Consider the following 24,206-nt stretch of genomic DNA (forward strand, 5'->3'; position numbering starts at 1 on the left):
TGCGCTAGGCTTTTAATTCAGAGGAAATAGCGCCTGCAACTGCAGGCAGGCAAGAATTAGCAGGGTGAGCTTTGGGGTCACCCATTAGTCTGGAATGAAATGCATGAGTGAGGTGGACTGGAGTTGGTACCAAGAGTCAGGTTATGGAGACTTGAGCCACCTGAAGCGTCAAAGTTTTCCTGAGGGCAGGCGCTGAGTATGTCTTCAAGAGGAGGGAAAGACAGATGCTGATGTTACTCCCGTGTTTCTGGCTCAGACCATGTGCTGGATTCCCTGGGGGGTGGGGGGGGGCAATGGAGGGGCAGCAGACCTGGAGTGAGTGCATATGAAATAACCTGCAGGAAGGAGTAAAGTTCTGGAAGGCAGAAGGATTCTTAGGCCCGGGCTCGCTATCCATGGAGACACTCCACTGTCGACCTCCTGGACCCGCATCCTTCTGGGTCCAGTCAGGCCTCCTTCCTTTCTCCAGGTCTTCCCTGTTGCTCTACCCTTTAGTCCTGCAACCCACTGACTCAAAGACCCGCATCCTTTATAAGAACAGTGGGTTCCATTTTACTAGGGGGTGATCTGCCCAGCCAAGCACAACCCCCGCCCCGCAGCAGGGGCTCGGGTCACAAGGTGGGGTGCTGGGGCGGGGCGGGGCGGGACACTGTCAGGTCAGCAAGGGTCTGGAATCGGGGCGGCCCGGGCACCCGAGGGGGGAGTGGGAGGCACGGCGACCTCACAACGGGCCGGGCATGAAGGCGCGTCAGAAACCGCGGGAGCCGGCGGCCTCCTCGTCGGTACCAGCCGCAGGCTGCGGGGAGCGCAGACCAGTGCCTGCCTCCTCCCCTCCCACAGGGGCCAAAGTACAGGCTCCAATCAGTGGGCGCGGGCGGCTCGGCCGCACCCCCCTTCTCGGCAGCCGTCCAGGCGCCTCGGGCACCGCGGCGGGGAGAGGCGAACTCGCGACCGTCCCCTCGGGCGGGACGAGCCCCGCGCAGCCGTGTCGGGGGGCGCAGAGCCCGAGCGAGCCTTCCCAGCCCTTCACCACGAGGTTTTCTGTGGATGGGGCGCCGGGAGAAGCGGCAACCGGCGCGGACTCGAGCAGCCCCCCGGCCACAGCCCCGCGAGGAGGCGGGTCGGCCGGCCTGGGACGCGGCACCTGGGAGGCGCCTCGCCGCGCGCGGGCCGGAGCGCGGGACGCATGCGCGCTGGACGCCGCCTCGCGCCCCGGCGTCTCGTGAGGCCTCTGCGCAGGCGCCGTGGCCCCTGGCAACCGGGGCCGCAGCTCGGGCCGGGCTGGGCGTGGGCAGGCGCGGGCGTGGGCAGGCGCGGGCGCGGGCAGGGCGCGGGCGTGGGGCGGGCGTGGGAGTCGTTCCGCGCCTGCAGTGTTGTGACCCGCTGGGAAACCGAGGCCGGGGAGGGCAGGCCCCGGGTCTGGGGGTGGACCTGGCTCCTGGCTACTCCCGGTTCACAAAGTGGAAAGTCTCCCGGGGGAGGCGGGGAAACAGTGTTGCTGGGTCTTTATTGGGAAGGAGGGAGGAGGGAGGTGAGATTAGTTTCCAGCAGGAGAATCCGCGTTCTGTGTAAACCCACAGGCCGCACTGTGCCCGCTCCTGTTCACCTTTGAGGACGTTTAGATTGAATAGGAGACTGTTCAACTGAAGAAGCTCCCAGCAGCCGGTATTTGGCATCCCGAGCTGAATGGTTCTGGGATCTCCATGACAGCCACAGCCAGACGCTCGGCGTGCTCTGGTCCTCACCTCTGGTGGACGGGGACTGATTTTCCAAAGCGGTGAATAAGATAAAGTTGCTGAATCTGTGTATCAACCTGCAGTATGCGTTCCTGGACAATATATTCCATGTATTGCAATACATATAATCATGCGTATTAAAACAGGGAGAAATCTCACTGTGTGTGTATAGAAAACAGATGTCCCGCCAACCGGAAGGTTCTAAACCTTCTGGTTATAAATAGGTTTTCTGCGGGTATGAAGGTTTAGTACAGTGATGCAGGACAGAGGACAGCTTGTAGTGAACCATTATCTGCATTAGAAGAGGCCCAGATTTCTGCTCCCTGCTCCCCCATACCAGTAGTATTCCCTCTGGCTGGTGATATCCCAAAATGCCCACCAAAGTTTCTAGATCTGTTCCTTGGACACTGATTTATCCAGTTAAATAATCATTGCCAGCACCATGCTGGGCACTGTTTTGGAAGACAGCTGTGCTCACCATTAGACACTCCATCACACTCAGCTGGGGAGTCCAGTTTTGGGGGGGAGGCATAGTGTGGTGAACAGGACTCTGCCCCAGCCCTCATGAAGTGGAATCCAGTATGAGAAAATACCCAGATATAAATCATGTTATGTGATAAATAGCTCGACAACAGAGGCAACACAAGTCAGGGTTAGAAACACACAAGACCCAACCAAATAGCAGGGGGCATCCATGACCGGAAGAAAACAATCAAAGAAATAGCATTTGAGCTAAGCCTTGAAGGAGCGCCTCTCAGAGAAGTGGGGGCGTGCCAGGCAGAGGGGCCAGAGGACTGAAACAGACCCGGGCCCCTGACACACAGGAGACTCTCACACGAGAGTGAAAGGTGGGTGGTTGAACAAGACACAGCATATTTGCCAACTGGGAGCCATTCCCGCTGTATCATGCGCTGCTGGAAGGCCAGGGAATGCCTGCCTTGAGCCCCAAACTGAGTTAAGACCAAAGAAAATGGCTGTGGTCCCAGAGAGAGAAAGGGTTGTGTGGTCCTGGCCTGCAACTGATTTCCAGGAAGCTGATTTCTGATTCTGCTCTCCCAGGGGCAGCTGCTAAAAATACAAGCACGCTGCTGCTTCAGTGCCAGAAAAGCAGGGCAGGGCTGGCCTCTTATTTTCACATCTGCTGTTCATGCAGGATCTTGGGGCATGTTTTTGGCAGATGGTATCTACTAGGGATTGTCCCAAGATAAAAATCCCCCGGAGTGTGTGCTCAGAGAGAGGGACATGGGCCAGTGGGTCTCTCCCTGAGTGGGCCTCAGGGAGATGGGAGCAGGTTTCCTTCTCCCTTCAGGACGATGCCTGTGATTGTTTCTGCTCCAAAGGCCCGGCTAGGGCAAGGATGTTTGCTTGGGGGGCAAACAGCAATGTAGACCAGCTGGGGAGCTGAGCTGGTTGGGAAGCAGGAAAGCAGGTGCGGGGAGGTGACAGAGACCTGCACAATAGCATGCAGATTAGGGGTGAGAGGTGGGAGAGGCAAGATTTGATGGCAGATGAGGAAGTTTGGTGGGGAGAAAGGTCAAGGTTGCCTGGAGGTCCAGGGGAAAGAGAAGGAGCAGTGATTGATGAAGATCCTTTGCCCCTGTGATCACTCAGGGGAGATGCCCAGAGGGTCTGGACCTGGCCGGGGCAGGAGCTGCTGCACCCCTGATGCTCAGTGTGTGGCAACCCCAGGCTTCCCTTTGTTGTGTGCTGGGGACTGTGGGCTCAGAGCAGGGAGTAGGACACCCGTGACCCCAAGCTGAGAAGGCAGACAGGACAGTGGATGAATCCAGGGCAGGAGGCTGGCCCAGAGTTTGTTCCAGAAGAACAACCCTCATCAGAGGATGAGGGCTGAGGTGGGGCGTCCAGGGCTGGCCTGGAGATGTGACAGGCCGCTGGATTAATAGGGAAATGGAAAGAAATCCAAAAAACAAGCTGCTCCTGCCTCACTTCTCTAGGACAGAAATAAACCCTTTGGGTAGGTAATTCCGTTTCATTTCTTCAGTTCCTCGCTCCTAAGTCCTCTCGGTCCTCTGGGACAGGTAGGAGGTGGTTTAGTAAATGTTCAAGGTGCCCCCCAGCCCTCCATTTGGAGCAAAACACTGCTGGGTTTACATCCCCCTGCAGTTCGTGGGCCTGTTTTTAAGAATTTCCATTAGCCTTCTCCGGCCAAGGTTGAGAGTCAGCGCCAGGCAGGAAGTGGGTGGGACCCAGGAGCTCCTCGCCCAGAGGAGAAGCGGCGCGCGTGGGAGGGGAGGGCAGTTCTCCAGTGCCTGCCGCCTTTCTGCGGGTCCAGCAAATCCCCGCCCCTGGCACCGGGCTGAACTCTGTGTGGCTGTGGTGTAGACCCCCCACAAGCCAGGCTGCAGCAGCTACTCACCCTGCACCTGCTGGGCTGGATCTGGGTCCTGAGTCACCAGACCTCGTGACCCCTCTGACCTTTGAAACTTGGTGGAAGGCTGCAGCCCCTGGCTGGCTTTTCCTGGCCCATGTGTCCTGAGGGGGCCCCCAAGCCTGGGTTTGAGAGCCCAGAGTCAGTGGGACCCGGCAGGTGGGGGGTTTTGCAGGGATGCGGACCACAGGCTGGGGGACCAGATGGACTTTGGTTCAAACCCCAGCTCCCCCATCCTAAATGGGGAGAATAATACCTTTCTGGTCTCTTTCTCTTCCTGAGAGTGTGGGGTGGCACACGTGGGCAGGAGATGCAGCTCCACACCTCCTTTTTTTTTTAGATTTTTGAAATTTTAAGTTATCATTTTTTACATTTTTTTAGACAATATTTGCTTCCCCCACCCCCTCAGAGTGAGTCCCCATAGTACTTCCTTCCCCAAGGCCCCCGTGCACCATCACCACAGCCCCCTGTGCGCCCCCTCCCTCTCCCCCCCTCCCCCCTCCTCCCCTGCAGGATTCTCTGATTTATAATTGTCTGTTTTTGCTTTGTTGTGTTTTGTACTGTTGTTATTATTTTTTTTACACTGATGTCTTATTGGGTTCCCCTCTATTCCTGCTGTAAGTGAAACCATCCGATATTTTTCTTTTTCCTTCTGGCTTATTTCACTGAGCATAATTCCTTCTAGCTCCATCCACATTGCTGCGAATGGCATGTGTTTATCTTTTTTGATTGCTGAGTAATATTCCATGGTGTGTATGTACCACATCTTCTTGATCCTGTCATCTATTTTTGGGCATTTGGGTTGTTTCTAGGTTTTACCTTTTGTAAATAGTGCTGCGATAAACATAGGTGTACAGGTGCCCTTTTGAATCACTGTTTTTGTGTCCTTTGGGTAGATCCCTAGTAGTGGAATTTTCTGGGCTTTCTATTCAGTTCCATTGGTCTGTGTGACCACACCTCCTTTTAACCCTCACCCCCTCTCTGTGCCCTGCAGGGTGTTCCAAGGAGCAGCCATGTCTGTCCTGTACCCCTCCCTGGAGGATCTGAAAGTGGACCACGCCATCCAGGTAAGTCACCAGGCCGGCGTGAGCCCCCAGGATCACCCCAGGGCCACTTCCTACCCCAGGGAAGCTGGCCTTGGGAGGCACTGGGTGTTGGGGGCCCACTGCTGGCTACACCAGGTATCTGGAGGTCACAGTGGGAATGGAAAAGGCAGGTCACTCTCTTGCCCACTATGTCCCAGGGCTTCCTGTCTTGGGGTACCAGTAGACCCCACGACACAGAGCACATCCAGTGGGCATGGGGTTTAACCTGCTCAGTCCCCAGAACCCCTTCCTCCTTCCATCCCGTGTTGAGAACCAGTGGGTTTTGACTCCAACTGCAAACTTGCTTGGGGTTGGGGGTCAGGGTGTGAGTCTCTATATTCTGGCTGCTTCGAGTTATAAAAATTCATGACATTGGTGGTCACGAGCCCTGAATAACCTCGACCCAGAAACACAGACCCCTGCGGAGGCCACATGTCTGGACCTTGCCTTCAGGCCCAGCAGCATACCTAATGCCTTGACCTCAGCCTTGGGGAGCCCTAGGCTTCTGGGTCCACAGCTACCCAACACCCCCTCCCCAGGCCCAGGCCAGAGCCATGCCCAAGATGCCTGCCCTGCCAGTCCAGGAGACACCTGCCTTGCTGGACCAGGGGACAGCTGCCTCCCAGGCTTCAGGTGAGTGGGCCGAGTGGGGTGCTTGGCTGAGAGCGGTGGATGCCCCTCCTGTTGTGAGAAGCCATCAGGGCCCTATGGTGGCTCCAGCTGTAGGAGTTGTGGGGACAGTGCCCAGAAGAGCCCCAGAAGGTTTCTCCACGAGGCTCCCACGTGCAGGGCTGGGCAGTCCTGGCCCTGCAGACTCATCTGCAGGTTCCCCGCCATTGCCATGGGCTGCCTCTTCCTGCCCCTGTGTGGTGGGTGTCCTCATTCCAGCCTTTCTGGTGCTCTTCAAAGGGATGCAGATTAGGGAAGACCACCCCTGCCCTGATGTGGGGCCCCCCAAGAAGGCGGCACGGGGAGAACAGGGTGTGTGGAAGCCCCTGGAGGTGGCCCCGGCAGTCTTGATTCAGATCCTTGAGCTTTGGCCCAGCTCTTCCTCCCCCTCCTCACTATGCCATTTCCCAGAGCTGCCTCTGCAGCCTGTAGATGGCGTGAGAGCCGGACCAGCCCAGCCCCTGTTGTTGGCCATCTGACCCGCGCCAAATACGGTCAGTGAGCCAAGCACCAAAGTGGGACACAAGGGACTTGGCATCTCCCGTGGCTCCTCTTTGGGGTCCTGTACCTTGCCTCTCTGAAGGAGGGGACTCACCTGACCAACGAGCGCAGCCCCCAGTCCTGCATTGCTGGGCACATGAACATACTTCAGTTCTCGGGAATAAATAAACAGCATATACAGGCGCTCTTGGCACAAACAAGCCACCGTGTGGGAGCCAGGCTGGGGTGGCTAAGCACAGCTCCTGAGTCACACCTTCCTTCTTCCTTCCTCCCTTCCATTAGTTCTGTACCCAAACCTGGCAGAACTGGAAAATTACATGGGTCTTTCCCTCTCCAGTGACGAAGTCCAGCAGAACCTGCCTCGGGTTCCAGAAGGTGCCAGTGTACGTATTTGTGTCTTGCCTGATGTGGGCCCAGAATGTTCCGACTCTTCCTTCTTCTTGGTCTGGACATTTAAAGAGACTTGAGTCTCCTCCTTCCTCTGCATTCCCGTAACTGTCTCCTTATGGGGCTTTTCATTTTGCTCTTTTATTAGAAGGGCTTTGGGGTTGGAGGTCCTCTGCCTGCCCCTTGACCACTGACGGCAAGTGGCAGGCCCGAGCCTGTGGCAGGACCATGCAGGACAGAAAACCCAGCCCGAGCTGGGGATTTCTAAACCCTATTATTTTGTAGCTTCAGATAAATGTCTGTGACTGGAGGGCAGCTGCGTGGACAGGTGGACTGAGAGCGAAGGAGTCAGTCACCGGCTCTGGTCCCCAAACCGAACGGCCCTCTGTGGCTTGGGGGATGGGGCATAAGAAATAGTAGTGGAGACATAGTGACCGCTGTAAATGCATCTCTAAAAATTTTTAGAAGTTGTCAAACTATTTCCAGAGTGGCTGGACCATTTTATTTTCCTGCCAGCAGCACAAGTGCTCCAGCTTCTTTACCTCCTTGCCAGCATGTGGTGGTATCACTCATTTTCATTTGAAGCATTGCTGGGTGTGTGGGGACATCTCCTTATGAGCTGAGTTTGCATTTCCCTGACTGCTCGTGATGCTGAACATCTTTTTATGTGCTTTTTAAACATGCCATCTGTATTGTTTTGTAAACCATCGTATCTTTTACTCATTTTCTAAATGAACTTTTTGTCGTTTTCAGGGTTCTTTGTCCCAGAGTCCTTTGTCAGTTGTGTGTTTTGTAAATACTTTCTCCTAATATGTAACTTCTCTTTCATCCAATTAAAAGGATCTCTCCTAGAGCAACCCTTTGAAATTTCAATGAGCTCTACCTTATTGATTTTCTTTCTTTTGTGGAACATGCTTAAGTGTGTCCTAACTAAGAAATTTTCACCAAGTCTTAGGTTCTGAAGATGTTCTCATTCATTTTCTTCTAAATCTGTTACATTTTAATGTTTTGATAGAATTTGAGTTAATTTTTTTTTAAAGATGTATTTATACAAGAACTGGGGTACAGGGCCTCGCTGGTGGCGCAGTTGGTTGAGCCCCGCACTGTGAAGCTGTCTGCAGCCTCTGCAGGGCGGGTTTGATCCCGGCCGGCGGGCGAGAATCCCACATGGCACCCAGACCTCTCCTGCCTCGCCCACTGCTCCCCTCAGCAGTGTTTCGTCAGTCTGCCTGTTCTGCTTCCCGCTCTGTCTCTGGTGAATCCTCTCCCCCTCCCACACATCTGGCCTGTACCCTGGTTCTTGTATAAATAAATAAATCTTAAAAAAAAAAAAAAGAACCAGGGTACAGACAAGAGGCATGGGAGGGTGAGAGGATTCACCAGACAGAGCAGGGAGCAGAACAAGCAGAAGGACTGAAGTACACTGCTGAGGGGAGCAGCGGGCAAGACAGGAGAGGTCCACCGAGTCATGTGGGTATCTCCCTGGCCGGCTGGGAATTGAACCCACACTGCAGAGGCTGTGGACAGCTTCACAGTGCTGCACTCAACCTGCTGTGCCACCAAGGAGGCCAGAATTTGAATTAAATTTTAAATAATGATAAGTTTTATAATTTTACTTATGGATTTTCAATTGTTCCTGAATCATTTGTTGAAAAGACTATCCTTCCGTCATTGAATTTCTGCTGCCCCTGTTAAAAAGCATTTGCCCTATTTGTGTGGAGCTGTTTTGGAATTCTTTGTTCTGCTCCACTGATGAATGTGCCTGTCCTCTGCCAGTGCCACTAGTCTTAATTACTGTAGCTTTATAATAAGCCTCAAAATGTGGTAGAGTGATTCCTCCCACCTTATTCTTTTGTCAGAATAATTCTAGCTATTCTAGTCCTGTTTTCCCTTCATATAAAGTTTAGCTTAACCTTGCCTTGATCCATAAAACATTTGGTAGGAATTTTGAAAGAAACTGTATTAAAACTGACTATCAATTTGGGGACAGTTGACAAATTGATTGTTATTCCAATCCTTGAATGCAGAATCTCTCTCTATTTATTTAGCTCTTTTTTGATGTTTTTAATCAATATTTTGTCATTTCCAGGGTACAATTCATGTAACTTTTTAAAAGTTTTTAAAATTTTTAATGTTCTAAGATTAGAGTTCTGTGTCAAAAGAGAGTACCTCTCTCTCTCTCTCTTTTTGAGTCATGTAAGTCAGGTATTGTATTTTTAATTTCAGTCTCCACATGCTGGTTTTTAGTATAGAAGTACAACTGATTTCTGCTGTGACCTTGCTGAACTCACTTATTAATCCTAGGAGTGTATTTGTGGATTCTTTGGTACTGTCACATCATCTGAAAGGACCATTTCATTTCTTCTTTTCCCATTTCTATCCCTTTTATTTCTTTTCTTGCCTTATTGCTCTGGCTACTTCTTTCAGTCTTGTTTCATCTTATCGCTGAGTGTTGCCATCCTTGCCTTGTTCGGGAACTTAGGGGGAATCATTCATTCATTTTTAGTTTTGGCTTAATTTCTTCTGGAGGCAAAAATCAAGTTGATCCCCCTTTGCTAACTATTTGCTGTGAGATACTTCTTTTATTTAAAATGGATATTAAAGGGGTATTTTGATACCATTTTGCTTGGAAATTGAGGGGCCCTTCGCATTTTCCTAGCTTTTTGTCAGGAGTGTGGACTCTGATGCCCCCTAGTGGCTTCATGAAGTCATGGCCCCTCCTGGCCTATGTGGGAAAAGAGCGTGGTCTGGGGATGGGTGGGGCCAGGGACCACTCCTTTCCCCATGCTCAGGAGAACCCCGGGCCAAGTGAACCCCTTCTCCCTGGTGTCTGCAGATGGTTTTCTCAAGCACCTCAGCGGGCCAGGTGGTGGCACCGGTGTCCGGGAACAACCTGGGGGTGCGGCGTGCAGAGATCAAGCCTGGGGTGCGTGAGATCCACCTGTGCAAGGATGAGCGTGGCAAAACCGGGCTGCGGCTGCGGGCCATTGACCAGGTAGGACGGGCCAGAGAGGAAGTAAGTGCCAAGCTCTCATCGCCCACCAGCCTGAGAAACAGAGGGTCCATGGTAGAAAGACACAGAGCCAGCAAGGGAACGGAGGGCCCCTAATCTCAATCCCAAGCCCTTCCACTCAGCCTCCCTCCTGCAAGACTGGCTCTGGGTTGCTGCAGAGATCCTCTGCCTGTCTTTCCTGGGCTCCTGTCTTCAGAGCCTCCCGCCCATCCTCACAGGGATCTGACTTCCAGGTGCTGTCTGTAGACAGTGGAGCCAGGGCCTCGGGTGCCACTGGGAGAGGCCGTGCAGTCAGTGCTTGGGGGTGCTGCCCCAGGCAGGGTTGAAATCTTAGGGTGTAGCCTGGAGTGTTTCCTCCGCTGGAAAATGGAGTCTCATTCTCCCTTCCTTGCAGAGCTGTAGACCCTGCAGGCTCCTGGAGGAGCAGAGGAAAATAGCAGCTTGGAGGACAGATGTAGGGGAGTGGGGGGACCGGCAAGGGGGGATGGGGAGCTGACTCTGGCCCTACGTCTCCCAGGGGATCTTTGTACAACTGGTCCAGGCCAACACCCCCGCCTCCCTCGTGGGGCTGCGCTTTGGGGACCAGATCCTGCAGATTGACGGGCGTGACTGTGCCGGGTGGAGCACGGACAAAGCGCACCGGGTGCTGAAGAAAGCACCGGCCGAGAAGATCACCATGGTCATCCGGGACAGGTGAGAGCGAGGCCCAGCAGCCTCTGTGCCCGGGCGCAGCTGTCCAGGCCCAGCTCACTGTCCCTCCCCACCAGGCCCTTCCAGCGGACCATCACCATGCACAAGGACAGCGCGGGCCACGTCGGCTTCATCATCAAGAAGGGAAAGGTGGCCTCTGTGGTCAAAGGGAGCTCTGCGGCCCGCAACGGGCTCCTTACCAACCACTACTTGTGCGAGGTGAACGGGCAGAATGTCATCGGGCTGAAGGTAGGCGGTGGCTGTGCTCTGCCCCAGGGACTAGGGGCACTGGAGACTGGAGGCACAGGGTGGAGGGAAGGCTGACATTGGGGGGCAGGCCGCTGCTCCCTCCAGCCTCAGTTCCCTCCTCCTAAGACTGCTGAGTGGATTCAGTGAGACCACATGCAGTTCTGGCACGGCGCCAGGCACACAGGAAGTGCTTCATGAATATTAGCTGTCGCTGCTAACACACAGAGGCCGGGAGAGCCATGTGTGGGGATGCAGGCACCCAGGTGAGGGAGTGCTGGCCTCATGGGGACCCCGAGTCTCTGTGCCTTCTCTGCTTACTTGGTTGCCTTCGGTAATTGGAATGATTTGGAGAATGGCTATTCTGAAATCCATGTTTGACCTTTGTTTATTGTTCAAAGGGGTGCTTGTGGCTAGTTTTATACTTAAGAAACAAGAGGGAGGGAGTGGTCTGGGGTGAGGGCGATGGACTTGGCTGCGGCGCAGGTGGTTCTGTGGACCGGCCGTGGGGGAGGAGGGCCCCTGAGTAAGTGGTTTTATTCTGACTGCATGGCCCCTGGACCCACGGTGGTTCTCAAGCCCGGTTGTGTTTAGAGTGAGGTTCCCTTCCCTCCTGCAGCTGGGGGCGCCCCCCACAGCGGTGGTCTGGGTGGCGACCTCGCAGGCCATGACTGGGAAGCCCTTCCCACCCCTCACGAGGCCCCGCCCAGGCCACTCCTACCACACATCTGCCTCCCGGTGCTTGGCAGGGCCTCCCCACCCTCCCGCCTCCTGGGGGGCTTGTTAGGTGGCTCCCGAGCACTGATGTCTGTCTAAGGTCCCTCCCCCTGTGCGTCTTCTCTTCCCGGGGACCCCTCACGACAATCCAGAGGGAACCCGCTGATCCCTAAGGTGTCGAGTCCAGGGACACCAATTCTGAGTAGCTGGCGCTTTCAGACTATTGGCGAATCAGCTGCTTTCAAAGCGAGTTCATGGCTCTCTCTGGTCAAACGCGCCCTCGGGGCGCCCAGGGCACGAGGAACGCGCTGCTTGCACACCCGGGCGCCCTGAAGCTGCTGGGGCCATCTGGCCATCTTGTCCTTTTCCCGGTGACTCCAGAGAGCTGTGCTTCTTGACGTCATTTATCTTGTCACGTTTCTCTTCCCACCCTGTGGCCATCCCTGGCACAGCTCGTTTTCGGGGCGGCTAAGAGGACAGCTGACCAGCTTAGAGGGGTGTGGGGAGTGGAGCTCGCCCACGTCCGGGGCCGAGGCAGCGGCTCCCCTGAGGCCTCCCTTTAGCGTTTGGCAGATTTTGCTTTGAAATTTTCGATTCTTGTTCTCCCCTGGTCTGGCCAGCTTCTGCGGCCTCTCTCTTTTGACGGGTCAGCAGGGTGGAAGAGGAAGGGTCCCTGTGAGCTCAGGCTGGCCGACCGACGGGAACCCAGGGCTGGGGGTGCCTGGGTCCTGCCACCTCAGGGTTCTAGCCCAAAAGTGGGTGCTTGTGGCTAGGAAGGGCCACAAGTTAGGCCCAGGAAGAGCAGGTAGGGGGTGTGTGCATGGGAGACTCGGGGAGCTCCTAAGGGGAGGAAGTCTCTATCCGAGGACCTGTCCTGTGCCAGGCCCATGTGACTGGCCTCCAGGTGAACTTGACCATGTCTGCCTGGGACCTCACCTGACAGACAGCCGTGCCCCTGCACTTCGGTGTCGGGGCATCCTCTAGCAGGGGCCACACCGACCCTCACAGAGCCCCTGCAGAGTTGCCCCGACCCGCAGGACAACCACTCACTCTCCTGTTCTTCAGGACAAAGACGTCATAGAGATTCTGGCCACGGGCGGGAACGTGATCACCCTGACCGTCATCCCCAGCGTGATCTACGAGCACATGGTCAAGAAGTAAGGTGGCCCTCCCCTGCCCCCAACAGGGCAGCTGCTGGCTGCTGGGATTAGATATGGAGGCCCACGTGGGATGCACAGGTTGGGGGGGGCACAGAGAGGAGGCGCTTCCAGTTTTGGTCACTGTCATTTTGTTTGTGACCAGGTTGTCCCCACTTCTGCTCCACCACACCATGGACCACTCCCTGCCCGACGTCTGAAGCCACAGGAGGATAGCAAGGCCCCGCCCCACAGGAGAGGGTGGAGTCGCCATTTGGCAGGCTGCTTTCGGATGCCTGTTGCCCGGGGCAGGTTCTCTGGAGGGGTCCAAGTTTCCAGGGCGGGGTGGGGGGGCTATGTGGGACCACGTGAGTCTGTCATTCACACACACAGGCCTCCTTGGACTTGGGCACAGTGGGCAGGGCCCAGAGGCAGGCAGCTCCCTGGGTCAGTTTAAATGCCGGGCACATCGGTGGGTTGGCCACACACGTCTTCGCGTTATAGCTGGTCCCTTTCAAAATTTTCCCTCTACCGTAAAAAAGTTCCCAGTTTTGAGACAACAGAAATGTATTCTTTATGAGACGTTTTTCTTTTTCCTTTACTTGCTTTTTGTATATAACTAGAACCCTTCACTTCTCTGGAATAAAGATGTGATTTTAAATAAAAGCTCTGCCTTAAAAGCAGTGGAAAAGTCCAGAATCCTCATCGCCGGGGTTGCTTCTCCAAGCAGTGGTGAAACCAAGGCCTGTTTATGCATTGTTCCTGAGAGCAGTGATTTGGCTCTGCCTCCGTCACAGGCTGCCTGCCAGTCGGACACGGGGGTGACCAGAGGAGGGGACAGTGGGACGGTGGAGGGGGCAGGGCTGGAGGAGGGACACTGGCTTTGGTATGTCCCGCTGAGCCACCTCGGCCTGCGGCCTGCTTTCCCAGCTGCAGTTCCACCGTGGAGAGTCACTTGGGTGTGTTGGGATGTGGTGCCCTCCTGGGGCTCAGGGGTCTGACATGGGTGCAGGGGTGGAGAGGGTACAAGGGGTGCTTCGAGAGCCTTTGGCTGACCCTGGCCACCAGAGAGCAGCGATGCCCACAGAGCACGAACTCCCTGCTCCCCTCGACCTCGGCAAAGATTGGCGCTCAGCTTTCCAGCGTGAACGTTAACTCCCAGCTGAAGGCAGTGGGAGTTGCTCTCACCCCCTCCCACCGCCAGAAAAAAGACACCATATAAAGAAAACAGGGCGAGGGTCTTGCTGTGTTTTCATGCTTTAATTCAGAGCTGTCTGCTGCGGGTACAACTCTGTTTCAACAAAAGGACAAAGGAGACGAAAGTGAAGACTCCCCCCACCCCGCCGCCCGTCCCCCCTGCAGTGTGGTCGAGGGGGTGGCCTGAATCGAGTGCACTGGGACTCGTGTGCACTGCACCCTGGTCAGAGAGGGGGTCGCGAGTTCACAGGGCAGAGGCCCCAGAACAGTGACATCTGTTCCCCCCACCCCCCAACGAGGCGCTGCCAGATCCCCCTGTGCTCGTGGGGATCGGGAAGGGTGTTCAGAGAAAAGCTAAGTTATCCCCTTGGGAGATATTTGGCATAAACTCCGCTTGAGGCCAGCTCGCTGTGCAGAGTCCTGGCCCAGCCCGTCCCTGCCTGAGCCTGGACCGGGGGAGGCCAGGCCGGCTCGGCCGCTTCCGGCTGCTGGGTTCCCAGGGACCAGCAGTGGCAGAAGTGGGCTCCTTAGCATCTGGTGAGCTCTGGCCGGAGGCTAGGGAGAGGGAGGCCCCGCAGATTTCTGCTCTGGAAGCTGAGGGCAGAAGGGAAGAGTCACAGCCAACAGGAGGAGGTGTTAAGCCGGAAGAAAAGGGGCGCTTTGAAGGATGCGCACTCAACGGGAGGCCCTCGCCCCGGCCTTGCCCTCCAGCCCCACAGCCTGCGCCCCTCGGAGGTGGGGCGTGGAGCCTGAGCCAGCAGGCCGCTGCGCCTCCAGCCGGGGCTGCCCAGGCTGCGCCGCCCCTTTGCATGGATGCGGCCACCGGCCTGCAGGCGCGCACACGCACAGCCGCGCCAACGCCCACCCAGGTCTGTCGCAGGGCCGGGGCGGTGAGTCGCCTATCCCACCGCTAAGAAGAGCCCTGTTGAAGGTCCAACCAGGCCCCCCAAAAGAGAGGACCCTCAACGCTGTGGGCTAGGGCCCGTGACCACACGGGCAGGTGTGGGGACAGAGCAGGAGTAGGGGGCAGCAGCGGGCCCCTCTCGCGGTGTCCACTGGCCTGGGGTCCGCGCCCAGGCCATCCCTGATGAGGGCTTCGTCAGCTGCAGGGGCGGAGTGCACGAGGGCCCCGGCCCTGACCACAGCCACGCAAACACAAGACACAGGAGGAAGGCCACAGAGAGCACGACGCAGACGAGAGCAGAGGGGCTACTCAGCTTGGCTAAGTTCCAGTGGTGAAAAATAGAGAGATTTTATGTCGTCAAATATAGTCATACATTTATTTTCTCGGCAAAGCTTCGGCTATTCCTAAGGAGACACTCAGCAGCTCTGCGAGGACGCGGCACAGCGGGCTGGGTCCGGGGCTGGTCCCGGCGGCTTTGGGGTGGATTGTCCGCTGCCCCTCCGTGTCGCAGCCCCCGCGTCCGTGGGCAGCCGGCTGGGCCACTCTCGGCTTTGCTGGGCGAGGGGCGCTCCACAGAGGTTGGCTGGTCAGAGGCCCTGACCGAGGTGGGGGAGCGCTGGAGGCACAAAGCGCTTGGCGGAGGAGGCTCTCACCCCATGGCTGGGCTGGCCGCCCGCTCCCAGGGCATGCAGGTGCCCCCTGAGTGGTGGGCAGAGAGGAAGGGCGGAGCCCACGAGTCAGGCGACAGCTGGCGGAGCAGCGGGCGGGCAAGCAACCTAGGCAGGGAACCAGAGTGGTCCTGAGGCCAGAGGGGCAAGTGAGAGGCAGGGGCTCCCTGCCAGTGTGGGACTTCACCCCTGCAGAGTTGGTGGAACCACCCAGTGGGTGCAACCCCCGGGGGTGGGGGAGAGGAAAGGGTTTACTTTATAAAGTAACCATGGTACTAAAATGTTAACAGCTTTGCTGGGTTCCCGGATGCGGTCCTGGGGAGGGAGGGGGGAGAGTGGACCTTCCCAGGTTGGCTGGGCTTGGGTTGGGAGCAAGGGGAACTCAGGGCACCCCACTTTGGCCTGGATGAGCGTCATGGCTCCAATCCCCTATCTTGCCATCATCCAACCTGCCGGGATCCCCCCTCCCGGAGGCAGAGAGGTCTAAGAGCTAGGAAGCCTCCTTCTAGAAAGCAAGTGGCCCCTGTACTGGGGACCCTGGGTTGGGTGAGAACCAAGCCCCAAAGTGAACATAGTGCAAAGCAAAGTTGGGCCCGAGGCCCCCAGAGAAACTTGGGGTGAGCTCTCCAGGGCCAATCAGGGCCTCTGGCTTTTCAAACAAGCTGAGGATGGCCGAGTTCAGCCCTGCCCCGAGACTGCAGGGCCGAGTCTCAGAAGGCTGGGGAGCCCCTTGAGCTGCCAGCCCCTGCCTCCTCTCCTGGAGCTGGCAGCCTCTCCAGCTGCAGCAGGGGCGCAGGCCAGCTTCCTACTCAGCACGCAGCCCGCCGGTTCAGCTCTGACAGGAGGAACGATCTGACACACCCAGAAGCGCCAAGAGGAAAACAAACCACGGAGAAGGACTGGGCTGAAAGACAGACACAGAACCCACACTGCCCTCTGCCACCTCTTGCCCGTCACCGTCTCTCCTCCGGCCTGGGCTGGAGCCTCCCTCTGAATCCCAAGTGGAGAGCCCAGCCCAGGACCAGCCCTTCCGGACACGGCTGGGAACCTGGATCAGTTGCCTGTACTTTGGGCTGCAGCTGCCTCCCTCTGAGGAGATAATACTGGCCCAGAAGCCTGAGCTGGGGGCTGGGGGGTGGGGGGGGCAGGGAGAGAAGGCGGGAAGTGAGCGGGGAACCTGACAGGACATGGGGGAGAGAATGGGGGCGCCCATGGGCGCAGCCGCCCCGTATCAACACACCAGAGACTTCCTGAGCAGGGTGTGCCCGTGTGCAGGACCAGGTGGGCAGGGCAGGGGCGGGGGCCTCGCCACCTCCTCTCACTGCAGTTGTCCAGTCAGTGGGCCTCCCTGCCGTGGGTCTCTCCTTCTCCTCTGTCGGTGTTTAGGATGCTTCCCTCAACCCCTGCTCCCAGCCCCTGGCGCTGCGAACAGCCTGGAACACGCCACTTCCACACCCAAAACTAAATAAATAAGGTGATGCCCCACGGGAATGTGTGAGCGGGAGAACGGCACCCCTACAATCAGTGGTCAGGCCGCCGGGCCGCTGGCCGGGATGGGCCTCCTCAGAGCTGGGAGCTGCCGCCCGCGGCGCTCGGGCCGGGCTGGCTCAGGGAGCGGCAGCTGATCCTGCGGATGGAGTGCAAGGCCACGGTGCAGCAGCCCCGCAGCAGGGAGCTGATGTTGTAAATGGGCTGGCCCTGGCGCCGCTGGGAGCGGCAGAGCCAGGCCACCGTGGGCACGGCCGGCACCACCACGGCCAGCAGATCCACGATGTAGTGGCGGCTCCAGTAGCTCTTGGGCTCCTTCTCGGTGGCGGCCGCCTCCTCCTCCTCTTCCGCGGGGCAGGCCACGCTCACTGACTGGCTGGGGTTGGGGTTGGCACCAGGCCGGAGTGGGGTGGGCCCCTGGGTGATGGGCTCTGGGGCCTCGGGCTCATCACCCACCGTTACCACCACAGCTGAGTTAGGGTCTCTGGGCCCAGGGGGGTGCGGCTCCAGCTCCGGGCACCTGCCCCCTGATTCAGGGACTGTCCCGCAGTCCTGGGCCTTGGTCACTTTCTCCAGGATGGTGCCCAGGTCAGGCTGGTACTGCACGAAGTCTGTCTGGATGGCACGCTCCTGCATGCAGCTGACCTGCACGCCGGCCTCCATGCCACACAGCAGCTTCTCGTAGGTGTTGCTGGCGGGGAAGCGAGGGCCCAGGCTGAAGGAGCCGTGCAGCGAGGCCTCCTCGGGGCCACAGTCCACCCCCGACGACAGCAGGCTGCTGGCCTCCAGCGCATCCGTCCGGCTCAGGGTGTCTTCAGTCGTGGCGAAGCCGCTGTCAGCCCCGTCCTCGTTGGAGGCCCCAGGGTGGTCGCCGGGGGGTCGGTCGCCGCAGACGGCCGGGTCGCTCAGCTTGGTGTAGGTGGAGCTGCGGGTGAGAGAGCGGGCAGGGGACCCGCCGGCCGACTCCCCGGTGCCGTCCTCCTTGGCGGTGCCGTTCTGGGCCACCTCCATGCTGTGCAGCAGCGTCTCCAGCTTCTTGTTCTGGATGTTGATGTCCACGAAGTACTTCTGCAGCCCCTTGTCCTTGTCAATCAGGTTGTTCTTGACGGTGTCGATGACCTGCTTGAGCTGCTTGATCTCCTTTCGGGCCTCCTTCAAGGCCAGCTGGGCCTCCACGCGGTGGCATTCCTCCTCGATCCAGTCCTCCTGCATGCGCGACAGCTGCGTCTTCAGGTCATCGATCTCGGTGTCCCTGCGGGCAGAGGAGACACACATGCTCGCTGCCCGCTCACCTCCACCAAGGGCAGCGAGGAGCGGCTGCTGTGCCGCGGTGCTCAGAGCCACAAACAGAAGGAGCGACTCAGCGCCTCCTGTCTCCTCGTTTCACGGGGCAGTGAGTGGGCAGGACAGGGGCCCAGGGGTAAAGGCAGGGGAGGCTTCCTCGTGGGGGGAAAAAAAGGGTGGAGGAGACACCATCACGTCCCCCCGAGGCTGAAATACAGACAACCATCTACCTTTAAGCCCCTTTCCTAGAGAAGAGACCAGACCAGAGCAACTCGTACAGCTGCTACTGCTGAAAAACCGAACATACCCGTGGGCAGATCTTGACATAAAACAACTAAACACTAAACCTAAGATGGCTGCGCTCTAGAAGGAGAGACAGCCCCAACCAAGGTGGCTGTGAATGTTGTCAATGAAGGGATATTTGACCAGAGGCCCTGGGGAGAAGGCAGGAGGGGCCGCCTCGTTTCTAGGAAGAAGTGATCCCGTCAGTGTGAGAGATGCCGGTTTTGCAACTTCGCTCAAGTGGAGGGAAAGGAGATGAGGCTGAAGCACAGGCGTGAGGAGTCTCTTGGGCCTGCGTTCCCGGCTGTGCCTACTGAAAGGGAAAGCCCAAAAAGATGGACGAAAGGCAGGAAGCACCGCCCAGAGAGAAGACAGAGCAGCAGGCAAGCCGATGGCAGAAGATTCTTGTCCAGAAATTCTCAGGTTGTTAAATCCCTGAGTCAGAGACGAATCCGGGCGCAGGCGAGGGAGGCAAGTTAGGAAAAGTTAGGATATTAGGATATTTTCCTAATATCCCATCGAATGCAGAGGCAAAAGCGGGCAAGCCTGGCCAGGACAGACCAAGTGCAGTGAGAAAGGAGGAAACACACCTAAGCCGAGAACCCTGCCCCGAGTTTCCCCCTGCACACGCCCAGCCTGAGCCCTGCAGCCCCTAACAGAACCCACAAACACTTGACCATCACCGTGGGGTCACTGAGCCCAGCAGAGAGACTGTTTCAGGCGATCACCCCACATTTCTCAAAGTCAGATGGGACATGCAGTCCAGGAAATGTGCCCGGGAATCTCCCCCCACAACATGCTGAAGGGACAGGGGCTCAGGGGTCCACGTGGTCCTGGAAGTCCGTGGCAGCATCATCTAGAAAGGCAACGGCAGTGGGATGGCCGTGACCAGGAGCTGCTCAGGTGCACCAGGAGGCATGGGAGGTACCTGGTCTTCACGCTCCCGGCCTCAGGTGGAGGGCTCGGGTGGAGGGCTCTCTGTAGGGCAGAGGGCTTGGTAGAGGGAACTGGGCGTGCTCAGCTCGGCTGGCTCCTGCTCCTGTCTCTTGCGGCCGGCAGGACCCCAGGGAGCTATACTGCTGGACATTACCTTTGTACTGGGTCTTGCCAAGGAAGCAAGTTGGGAGAAAGGGCATCTCAGAAGCAGGGACCCCGCACACAGAAGCACAGAGGTGTGAAGGCATCTTTGAGGAATAAAGGTAGGCTGCTCGGGATGACGGCATCAGACCAACACAGAGTGGGAGCAGTGTGACAGGACGGCAGGGGGTGGCAGAGGGGCAGCAGGGAGCCCAGAGAGGGTTGTGTCCACAAAAGGGCCTCCTCCCCGAGCCACACAAGGCAGTCTGCTCTGAGCCCCGGGGCTGCCCCGGCAAGGAAGCAGGGAGACTTCTCTGCTTCCTCAGGACATTAGTGCAAATGGCCAGGCAGCCTCAGGGTATCACTGAGACAATGACAGGAAAGAAAAATAGAAATCCCAGCTCTGCAGAGGAGGCCCACAGAACACCACCTGTAACGCCACCAGTTCAAAACCACAGCAAATCCAGACTGGGTTGGGGTCTGGCGAGGCTGGTGGTGCAGGGTGCATGCTTCCCATCACATGCAAAGTCCAGAAGAGAAGAATCCAGAGACAGACTAGTGGCTGCCAGGTCCGGGGCAGTAGGGCAGAAGTGGTGCATAATGGCCTCCAGGGATGGAATTTCTTTTGGGGGTGATAAAAATATTTTAGAATTAAGATACAGGTGATGGTTCCACAATTCTGTGAAGACACTTAAAATCACTGAGCTGTACACTCCAGAGAGGTGAGTCGTAAGGCATGTGAATCACATGTCTATAAAGCTGTTGTGGTTTCAAAAAGAAAAGATGAAGGAAATCTGGGTGATGCTGGCCCGTCTTGCCCTCCAGTGCCCCACTGGCCCCTTGTCCAGCTCATGGAGGCTGTGAATTGAATCGACATGGCCCAGGAAGACAGTGCAGATAACACAGAGATCAGAGAGAGCCTGATGCCTTGACCATGGGCGAAGCTGCCAGCCTGGAAAGATCAGGAGTGACGCTCCTGGTCCGGAGAGTGAGCCAGCCTGTGGGGGGCACCTCTCCTGGGAGATCCCTGGGCTGGGTAGGAGCTCAGGCAAAGCCTCCGCGTGACCTGACATCATTTCCAGGTGGTGAGGAGGGCTTCTGGGGCCTGAACTATTGGGCCCAGAGCCTCCTGTGACTTCCTGGGAGAACGTGCAGGGCCATGGGATGTTTCCCTCCCAGAGACAGGTGAGCCAGGAAGAAAGGCGCCAGGACACAAGAAGGGGAGGAAAGAAGTTGCCAGCTAAGACTGGGTGGGCATGCCCTGGGCAAGGAGAGCCGCTGCAAGGAGGTCCGGGGGACAGGGCTGGGTGGGGCCTGGAAATGGGTTCCAGAGGGGCTCCCAAGGGACTTTGCTGGGAAGGGGAGGGCAGCTGGGGACTGGGAAGGGAGCCCCAATCATGCCTTCTCCCCAGAGATGCCTCCCTGGGTCCTCTGAGTGTAGAGCTGGTGCAGTCCCCGGATGCCCACTCACCGGTCCTGCAGCCGGTCCTGCGTGTCCTTCAGCCGAGCCTTCAGGTGCCGGATGCATACCTCCTTCTGCTGCAGTGGGGTCAGGTACTGCTCCGGGGTGGGGGGCTTGATGCCATGGTTGTCACTGCACAGCATGTACTTCATGGAGCGCCTGTAAGGGGACGGTCGCCAGTGGGCGGGGAGGCAGAGCCAGGCAGGGCCCAGGCGCCGTGCCTCCAAGAGCAAAGGGACCCGGCCCAGCTGGTTGTTTTGCTCTTACAGACACCCCTTGACCTTGGCTTAGGCCCAGGCACGGCCACATACAACTTGGCAGAGGCCTCACAACCATCCAGCTCTGCTCCTCTGGGGGTGGGGGCTCCTGCATCTAGGGAGGGGCTGTGGCATTTTACGGGCCTAGAAAAGACGGAAATTGGTGAGGTCTGTCCACTCGAGCAGCCACGACAGCCGCTGTTTTAAAGCCTTATAGAAGCCGTCTCTCGCTGACTGAGGAAGAGGCAACTGTAAATTGTGAGCTGTTGGAGAGAAGGTGGTGACAGACGCAGAGAGGAGAAATAATTCTCTTCTCAGCTGACTCACCGTGCGGTCCCTCGGTCTAACTTGGTCTGTCTGGCCAGGGGCCCGGGGCACCCTGTCTGGTGAGCTCTAAGAAACCCCTTTCCCCAGAGAGGCCAGCCAGAATGCTCCTGGGCCCCGGGGCCCACACACGAGTCTCAGAGACATCCTGGTACCCCCAGAGACTTTAGCTAGAGGGGCACTGACCTGTGCTGAGTGACAAGAGGTTTTATTCCCCCACATGTGGGGGTGAAGGAGCCAGGATTAATTAGAGCAGAAGTCACTATTTTAATTTTTCCATTTGCTGTCATAAGTATTTTTCTCCAATATGTAACATTCTTATTTTACTCATTAGCCCTATCTTTGTGGGAACAAATAGAGACAGGTAGAAACATAAAATGGAGAAAAAAGATATACTCTAATTCTTGTCTCTCAGTTCCTCATGCCTGGAAATGCCTGGCTATTTGCAGCAAGGCCGTACCCGAGGCCCCCCACTCACACGGGAGCCAGGAGACCCTCCCAGGGAGGCAGCTGTCTGGGCACAGGGCTGGCACTGCCCCAAGGGTTAGTTCCAACGTGCATTACAAAAAATCTGTTACTAAAAAAAAGTACTAAAGCTGCCAGTTAGGTCTGTGCCCCCTGGTTCTAGGGCAGAGCCAGGGCTAGGATGTGGGGGTCTCCATCCCCAGAGCCTGGTGTCTCATGGGGTGTCTGAGAAACGCTGCCTTGGTGGGATCAGGGCACCACCCCACGTGGACGACCCCCTCTCCGCTGGAAGGGGCGAGACAAGCCTCCAGGCGGTGCTCTGGCCACGGAGCTGCGGGCGAGTCTCTGGCCTGCTCACGCGTCCTCTCAAGGCCAAGACCAAAGTCTAATGATGGGTGTTGCCAGGAACAGGCCACCTGTAGCTTACAGTGGGGTGCAGATATCCACTCCTGTCCTCTGAGGTGTCAGCTCCGTTTTACAGATCCAGGAGTGGAGACTCAGAGGCCAAAGGGACGGCATCCTAGCCTGGGATCACCCGCAGCCTCTCCCGCCACTTGTACTCCAACCCTCGGAAACAGGATTCCTAGAGTTCCTATTTCCTTATCTCAGGGCTCTACAACTCCGCTTTCCTTGTCTCCCCAGCCCCATCCTGTGTTTCCTCTGGTCTGCCTGAGCTGGGCGCATACTTTGTAATACAGATGCTTTCCATACCAGCTCCCCCTCTGCCACTCTGTGCCCCAGGGAGACCTACCTTGAAGCCACTGCCCTCAGTATATGCGACTGGGTCTCATGCCCACCTTATAGGCAGGGCTGAGCCTCAGAGAGAAGGGCCTTGCTCAAGGTCACCCAGCCAGGCTGTGTGCTAGCACTGTCAGGGTGGCGAGGACATCCCCCTGATCTCCCCCACCCCATGGCACCCAGGTCTCCAGCCGCCGCACCAGGCCAGGCTGGAGGGGAGGGCTGGTTACCTGGGGGTGGGGCTGCTGTCGCTGCCTTTGCAGGAGCCCGAGTTGCTGCTGCTGCTGAGAGAAGAGGTGCCATAGGCATCCCGCACGCTCACAGGTGGGGACGTGCGCCTGGAGGCGGGGAGAAGAGGCAGGTGCTCATTCTGGCTGGTGGGCAGCTGCGGGCACTGGGCGAACACCGCCAGGCCGCTGCGGCCCAAAGGGCCCCCGCTTCGGGGTCACCGCCGGGCAGAGAAGCAGAGGGGAGAAGGGGAGGCACAGACAGGGGTGACAGAACAGACAGGGCAAATCAAGATAGAAAAACCAGAAGGATGTCGGTCTACCTGGCACCCCAGGACAAGAATGGAGGCTGGGCAGGGCTGCGGGCCAAGGGTGGGGTCCCATCTGCCCTTACCAAGGGGGTCTCAACTTCCAGGTGCCCCAAGCCCCGGGGAGGAGGGCCCTGCGCAGACTGAGACAGAGGCGGAGAATGAGGGAGGCGGGGCGGGGGGCACACAGGGGTGACAGTCAAGGCGTCAAGTGAGCCTGGGGGAGACTGCAACACGCCCCCAGGCACGGGAGGATCGAGCAGTAGCACGGGTGATGGCAGGAGTTCGCCGGTTTCACTTCAGACCCACCGTGTCACTCGAGCCCTGAAATAGTTCAGGAGCCGGGGCGGCGCGCATTAGCAACCCCACTTTAAAGATGGAAAAACCGGGGAAACCACTGGCTCATAGACGCTGCAAGCAGAGGGCAGAGTGGGGACGGAGGCTCTCCCTCCTCCCGCCCTCCGAGGCCACTCTCCTGGGCTAGGGGGACACTCACCTGCGGGATCCGGCGGAGGCCCGTCTGCTGCTCGGCAGGGACATGGCCATGAGGCTGCGGGTCCGGGTGAGGGGCGGGATGGGCGGTGTCCCCGGGGCTGAGGAGAGAGGGCGGGTTGGGGGGGCCGCGGGGAGGGCCGGGCCGGGCCACGTCATCCTTTCGCTGGGGCCGCTGCCCGGCATGGCTTCTCCTCTCGCTCTTCAGCAGGACAGAGCGAGGGCCCGGCTCAGGCCACAGCTGCCTCCACCAGTGAACTCAGGAGGCTCCCGCCACCTGACTAAAATCTCGATCCTCAGAGCCTCAGGAGCAGCCAGAACTCACGGGTCCAACCCCAGCTTCTCCAGATGAGCGAATGGGCCCCAGGAGAGTGAGGGTCTTGCCCAAGGTCACGCAGTCATCAGGGGGGGTTGCCTGGCCCCGGGGCACAGCACTGAGCCCTCTAAGCTACAGGCCGGGCCCC

At 57.8% G+C, this 24,206-nt stretch overlaps 2 protein-coding genes across 4 annotated transcripts; one reads left to right on the forward strand and one right to left on the reverse strand.

Annotated features, from left to right (window-relative positions):
* Positions 1 to 2,914: 2,914 nt before the first annotated feature.
* Positions 2,915 to 12,790, forward strand: SDCBP2 (syndecan binding protein 2; the record flags this gene model as incomplete). Of its 2 annotated transcripts, XM_084247534.1 has the most annotated exons (9): positions 2,915 to 2,940; positions 5,120 to 5,192; positions 5,750 to 5,843; positions 6,663 to 6,763; positions 9,604 to 9,762; positions 10,298 to 10,473; positions 10,548 to 10,719; positions 12,499 to 12,590; positions 12,736 to 12,790. In XM_084247534.1, the coding sequence occupies exons 2-9, from the start codon at positions 5,139 to 5,141 to the stop codon at positions 12,788 to 12,790; spliced, it is 903 nt and encodes a 300-aa protein (XP_084103660.1). In that variant the 5' UTR covers positions 2,915 to 2,940; positions 5,120 to 5,138. The 2 variants fall into 2 exon arrangements, with proteins under 2 accessions (XP_084103660.1, XP_084103661.1); XM_084247535.1 differs by lacking the exon at positions 2,915 to 2,940 and having other exon boundaries at positions 5,124 to 5,192; positions 6,663 to 6,787; positions 9,628 to 9,762.
* A 4,111-nt stretch (positions 12,791 to 16,901) lies between these two features.
* On the reverse strand, positions 16,902 to 23,928 carry SNPH (syntaphilin; the record flags this gene model as incomplete). Of its 2 annotated transcripts, none has more annotated exons than XM_084247960.1 (4): positions 16,902 to 18,078; positions 20,941 to 21,090; positions 22,946 to 23,053; positions 23,747 to 23,928. In XM_084247960.1, the coding sequence occupies 4 exons, from the start codon at positions 23,926 to 23,928 to the stop codon at positions 16,902 to 16,904; spliced, it is 1,617 nt and encodes a 538-aa protein (XP_084104086.1). The 2 variants fall into 2 exon arrangements, with proteins under 2 accessions (XP_084104086.1, XP_084104085.1); XM_084247959.1 differs by having other exon boundaries at positions 22,946 to 23,152.
* Between the last annotated feature and the right edge of the window lie 278 nt (positions 23,929 to 24,206).

The sequence above is a fragment of the Talpa europaea genome, assembly GCF_964194135.1.
Source record: "Talpa europaea genome assembly, chromosome: 11".
Taxonomy (NCBI): domain Eukaryota; kingdom Metazoa; phylum Chordata; class Mammalia; order Eulipotyphla; family Talpidae; genus Talpa; species Talpa europaea.